A 6225-nucleotide genomic window follows, 5' to 3' on the forward strand; every position below is an offset into this window, starting at 1 on the left:
TTCTCAAAACCATCAACAAAGACATCTTGGACAATTAAAATCATACCTTGCCTGACTCAAAGTGGAAACTGCATCTGCATCATGCAGGTTGGGATCAGAGTTCTGTGTATCAACAGCATCCACAGTACTCTTCTTGGGCCCCTCCCTTACTGGTCGTTTCCAATTTTGATCTTGTGAGCGTTCAAACCGATGACCTCTATATCATCCGCGGTTTTCCGAACGAACACCTATGTCTGTTGCTGACTCGGCAAAGACGCTCTGCAATTCCGGGCAATATGACCCGGTTTCTCACAACCGAAACACTTTGCATCGTTGCGAGGACGCTCATTCCCAAACGTGGAAAAAATGAGATGTCCCTTGGCTCTGGACCATCACATGTACCGGTCGACTAGCGCGCTTGCCTTGGAACTCAGCCTGCTTGATGCTGAATTCTTCTTGCATCGCACGGTTGATGGCATCGTCCAGCGTCTTCAGATACTCACGGAACAACTGATTCCGATTGGACCATCATCGAGCCCGCCATGAACATTACAACTTGCGTTGAAACGCTAATTGGCTCGTCGACAATGCTCGATACAATAAGCGTACACGCTGTTCATACGAGTGCAGATCGTAACGACCTTGACGAAGCTTCAAGATTTCGGCACGAGCACGAATCTCACTCTGTGTTGATTCAAACGCTTTCTGAGGCTCGACTTTGATGTGTTAGTAGCTGGGAAAACAGTTTAGATCGGCTTAACGCTTCACATACGCCCAACCCTTCTCACGACCCACAAGGTTGTACTGAACTATAAGCATCTTTTATTAATTCCAACAATGCATACAGACGGCACATGAATGTATTTTCATGTAAAGGCTAAGTGTAGCCCATTTACAGCATATAACTGCATTCAATGAGCCAAAAGACAAACCCAATACACATTTGACTAAATTTCATGTCCAACATCACATAAGCACTGAAACGCGCCACTTTTCATGTTAGTTAACTCGTTTGATAAATTATCTGACCGTTCGAACACGTGCTAATGCCGAAGCCACATTTTTGTATTTTCTGTTTAAAATTTGTTCATCAAATGTCGAAAACAAAATGGTAAGGAATATGTGAATTAGCCCCCAATGCTTATATCAAACCTTTATCACGATCAGAGATGGCGAAGGATGAAGATTAGTTAGAAGGTGATCCAAAAACCAAGTCCAATTTACCTCGACCGATACAAACCCAACCGCAATATTTTGGATCTCTTGCAACCAATAAAATACCACCGACCAAAGTCTTCAAAAACGTTCCATTCACAACAATCCTCGTGCGAAAAATTCTGGATATGATGCCAAATGTTCACGATATGCAATGCACAATGAACACACCATTCTCAATGTCCTGTGATATCGCAAAATTAGCTGTTCCGCGTATGATGGGACAAATTCATATTGCTGTACGTCATTACTAAAATACTCGTTTTTGAGCGTCTCCAAAGGATTGACATAATTCATATACTCGGCAGAAGCTTTGGAGTCAATTGGATCAAAGCTAGAGTCACATTCCGCTTCATAAATCTACGAATTATCGGGTTATGGACAATGTATCAATTCCGATGAGCTCGCTTAATTGCGAGATGTATACATGTGTATATACATAACGAGAAAAACTTCGGAACATAATTCATGTGTTTGAGTCTTGCCCCAAATGTGATTTGGACGATGTCATTGGCGCACTTAGATACACTCAAAGTAGTGTACACCTGGTCATTTATCAAAATTCTGGTACATTGCTTACATTTTACTGTTTATCTAGTAGATTTTTTTAATTTTTCAAGAAAATATATCTAGTAGTAAATTGCTGGTAATTAATGATCAATTTTGTTGAGTGCATCATAATGTTCAGCCGTTAGTACCCAATACGAAGGCGAGTGAGGTCAACCGCGCTCTCATCAAATGGGTATGCGCCAGGCGCAAGGCGGTCGTTAATCCAAGCGCGCGGTATACGAATATCGGTCAGGTACATGCCACACAATACCCCACTGGGCGTAAACCCGCCAATTAGATCAAGCCACTCATTCCCCCGAAAGCTATCGTTTGCCTCATTCCACCCACGCGGTGGACGCACATAACGAACGTGCTTTAAGTGACGTACCATAAATTTCTTTAATGGCTGATAGACATCTCGGCAGTGCTGACGCATTAGAAATTCGTACTCGGCTTCGCGAAATTGCGGATTCAATGGGCCCTCGATCATGCTGTTTGTATTGGTGGCACAAAAGTGACACAATGTAGTGTCCGAAGCCAAGTCCACATGAATATTGTTCCAATGAGCTTCCACTATGCTTGCTGAGCGACCGTTAGGGTCCAGTGTGTCAAAGAAACGTGAGCCAAAGTTCAATTCAAGCCTGTCCATTAAGCATTTGAGTTCCGTCACATCTTTGACGTTGATAGGACTAAGTGGTTTACCAATCGTTTTTAACGACTGATCTTCACATGCTGCAGCGAGAGAAAAGATAACTGGTTGAAATACTCCATACTGTCTACGCTCAAAGCTACGATCTAGTTGAAGCACTTGGAAACAATATGGCTGAATGCCATTGTAGACTAAGCACATGGCTTCTAAGAGGTGGTGACGAGCATTTAGTTGGCGAGGAAGATGAAGATCGAATGGTGAAACGTTGCGTCCACATCCACAGCGATCACGGTGACCACCTGCCGTTTTTAAGGGCACCAATCGATGCCAATCGCGCAAACACCCTTTGCCAAAATGTACCTTGTCTCGATTGTAGAAGGTTTTTAAGCCTTGAGTGGCAATCGCATCGCGTACGTCCTGTGAAACAGATACAGAGCAGTGTTCTAATAAATTTAATGCGTCTTCCGGTGACAAGAATAGTGATAAACTCGATGGCAACAACGCTACAATGTCCGATAGAGACGAGTGATCGGTGTAGGATTCACGCTTTGCTTTCTTTAACGGTGACATATTTGAGTTTCAAGTTGTAGGTGAATTCTAGAATGGAGAAGTTTAACAACTTGAATCACCTTTTAGAGTCTAGAATAGGAATTAATTAAACTGTCGCATGTGCAATAATAAGCGTTTATCTGTGGCTAAAAATAATAGATTACATTAGACATCCAGTGCAGATATTCAGTGATACAATTAAAAGTTGCAAATTCCCAAATTGCTATGAAACAACACTAAGTTATCCGGAAATCATAGGTCACCGACATTTACGTTTAGTATTGACATAAGGTAAAAGAAAGACTGATGTATAGTTGAAGTGGTAGATGAACTGTTGAAGTTGTTTCAATTTTGACAACATGCGCGGTGATGAAGCGGTTGGATATCGTGTGCAAATTTATTGGGAGGGTGAGAACGAATGGTATGAAGGTGTGGTTGATAAATACTCGGTGGAGAAAGGTTACTATATCAAATATGATGATGGTGAGGAGCAGTGGGAGGTGAGCAAGTTTATGACTGCATATGGACTTTTGACAGTATTGTGAATGTTTTTTTACATTGTAGTTTGACAAAGAAGAATATCCCATAAGATTTTTGAGCAAAGTTGAAAGTAAAGAAGTTGAAACAGATCCAATTGCTGATATGATACAAGGAAATAACTATCACGCAAATGTAACAACAAGGTCAAATAGTGAGAGTGAAATAAGCTACAGTGATGACACAGATAGTGAACAAGAAGATTTACAAATGGAACAAAGTGATTCGAAAGCTTCAGATGATCTTGAAGAGGAAAGACATAACCTAAAAGCAGCTAGTCGAACTTCTGGAAAAGAGAATGCAATGAAAAGTGATTTTATGGTCTCAACCAATTTCAAATCTGTGAATCCTGCTCGAGCCTTCATGCGTACTTCGACGATTTTCTTCCGTGACGAGGAATCTCTACGTGAAATGCGCCAAAAGTTACGTCAAGAGAAGAAATTGTTGACAAATCAAATACATATATTGAAATTGCAACTTACTGAAAAGGAACTAGTGGCTGCTTCACTTCAGACTGACCTAAGAAACTTACACACTAGTGCAGCATTAGCAAACGTCATGCATGAAGTCCCAAAGTCTGCCAATTTTAGTAGCAAATGTGGGAACTCTTTCAAGCCAAGGACAGCGGTGGAGTGGAATGAACGAATATTAGATCAAAAACTCGAAAACAAGAGCACATCAAACGAACTTGTTATCTTGAAAACGGCAGTGCAAGACAAGCAGTTTGCGATAAAGCGAAAGGAAAGGCAGCGAGATGAACTGAGTGCAGAGCTGGCACGAGTACCTCGTCGATACCTTTGCACTCTTGTGGATTTGCAGATTGAGATTTCGCAATTGCTTAAGGAAAAGCGCTTACTCGACTGTCACTCACAACCTTCATTAGAGTCTGATGATAAAGGTACAACAACGACAGCTGCACTACAGAATGAATTAGCAGGTTTGGAAGTGACAACTGAGAGATACAAAGACCAACTTCGGCAGTGGCATTTTAAAATGGATTGCGAAAAGGCCCGTCTGGCACCATTACAGGAGCGTTTGGTAAGCTTGCACCAGGAGCTAGAGTGTTATAAAGACTCGCAGACATTATTGCGCAGCGCGTTTCTTCTTTTGGAACCAGATTCATGCGATGAATGCGTCTCGCTAGATGGATCGTTAACTGTGTTTCAAATGCTTACTCCACCCGGTCGAGATGCGCTTTCTGTTGAAGAAATGGCAGCTCGACTGAAAGAGAGTGGTATTGAGCAGCAACGTTTCTCGTTCACACAATTTGTCGCCGCATTTAATTGCTTGTGCAATTCGTGGAACTAACTCAAGACGTTTGCGGTAAGTACTATTGGTCATATTGCTTCACATCAAGCTGAGACAGCAATACACAGGTTAATCAAACGTGAACGCATTATTAACGAACAACATCGTTCTACTTTCAATCCCTTTTTACATTTCTACAGCTTCCGTTTAGCAACAAGTATAACGGGAGAGACCAATCTGAGCATGCATCGCTCAATACATATGCACTATCATTTACTCCAAAGTAGAGAAAGGTTCGATAAGGGAATCAACCAAAAGAATGGACACGCACCTTCAACAATTGCGTGCATGAGGTAGAGTGAGAATTTACGCTGGGCCTATTATCAATCGAAGCTTCTGATGTTTCAAATAGTTTCAAATCGCAATTTGCCCAATGTAACTTCTTTAATGAAACAAATCGAAATCGACGATTGACATTCTTAAGGAACACAACTGTGCTCCTACGGCGACTCTAAAGGCTTTTAAGGCTCTGGATGAGCATGCTTCAAAGTTGTCCGATAAATGTTTAAACGCAATTATTTTGATAATCCAAGTCAAAGTTATCTGCAGGACGAGTGACGCCATTCTAATCATCAAATCGAAATGAATTCGTCCATTTGATAAAATCGTTTTTAGTACTACTTTGATCATTCTAGGAAGTATTCCAAAGAGGTCTGCTAAATATATCGATTAAACTCTGGATAGCAGTGGAACAGACGAGATCCTGAAACTCTTGCAAATGAAACTCAGTAAGGAGTGAGCCACAACAAATCTTTCGGGTGACGCAAACAGAAATATGTAAGACGCGATTGCTACAACATGGTGAGACCATAAGTTTTGCTATGGATTCTGACTTACGGTCTAAAGAAGATCACCTCATGAGAAAACAAGTGGTGACATATTTCTGGAAGCTGAAGGGCTTTCCGGACTATGATGTTTTAATCAACTTGATTTTCAAGTGTCAACACCAAGCGGACCAATGCATTGATCAAACTAAACTCCAGCGTAACGCATCAGCCCGTTGCTTGCAGCGCCGACCCGACGCCAGCATGGCCTGGTTCTTTTCGGTGTTTCATCACTTTCATCAGTACCAAGTACTTATCATGAAATATCAAATTGTAATTCACCTCGACACTTGCACATTTCACTCATCGCCCGAGAAACAACAAAACCTAAATTGTTACAACAACATCATCCTTTGCTGAGAGTCCGTGTATTTTGTGGATGCTCGTCGATCATTCACTGCTCCAAAAGTATTTCTTCCTGACTGCACTTTAAGCGCCAGGTCATATGAGCTTTAACCACACCGTAAATCCCTCCCTTACTTGCTCAAAAAGCTAAAAAGGTGGCCATTTGCGGCCGACGTCTAGCAAACCTTGTTTGTTGAGGCTCTACCTGTCTGTGTCTTCACCTATAATTATAAGTTTCTTGGATCTGAAAGATGGCCACCGACAAGCCAT

The 6225-nt window shown here is 41.7% G+C and overlaps 3 protein-coding genes across 3 annotated transcripts; 1 reads left to right on the top strand and 2 right to left on the bottom strand.

The window, feature by feature from the left end:
* Positions 1–1961: 1961 nt before the first annotated feature.
* PHALS_02243 (uncharacterized protein) lies at positions 1962–2962 on the bottom strand (the record flags this gene model as incomplete). The annotated part of the gene is made up of 2 exons (XM_024716706.1): positions 1962–2018; positions 2132–2962. The coding sequence occupies 2 exons, from the start codon at positions 2960–2962 to the stop codon at positions 1962–1964; spliced, it is 888 nt and encodes a 295-aa protein (XP_024582278.1).
* A 338-nt stretch (positions 2963–3300) lies between these two features.
* On the top strand, positions 3301–4786 carry PHALS_02244 (uncharacterized protein; the record flags this gene model as incomplete). The annotated part of the gene is made up of 2 exons (XM_024716707.1): positions 3301–3441; positions 3506–4786. The coding sequence occupies 2 exons, from the start codon at positions 3301–3303 to the stop codon at positions 4784–4786; spliced, it is 1422 nt and encodes a 473-aa protein (XP_024582279.1).
* Positions 4786–6211, bottom strand: PHALS_14850 (uncharacterized protein). The gene has a single exon (XM_036407097.1). It carries the CDS (start codon positions 5414–5416, stop codon positions 5171–5173), a length of 246 nt encoding a protein of 81 aa, XP_036263356.1. The 5' UTR covers positions 5417–6211; the 3' UTR covers positions 4786–5170.
* Between the last annotated feature and the right edge of the window lie 14 nt (positions 6212–6225).

Source organism: Plasmopara halstedii, assembly GCF_900000015.1.
Source record: "Plasmopara halstedii genome assembly, contig: Scaffold_1877, whole genome shotgun sequence".
Taxonomy (NCBI): domain Eukaryota; phylum Oomycota; class Peronosporomycetes; order Peronosporales; family Peronosporaceae; genus Plasmopara; species Plasmopara halstedii.

What these genes read in the sequence shown, in the direction of transcription:
- PHALS_14850 (XM_036407097.1), bottom strand. Translation starts at nt 5,416, where the DNA reads ATGATCAAAGTAGTACTAAAAACGATTTTATCAAATGGACGAATTCAT.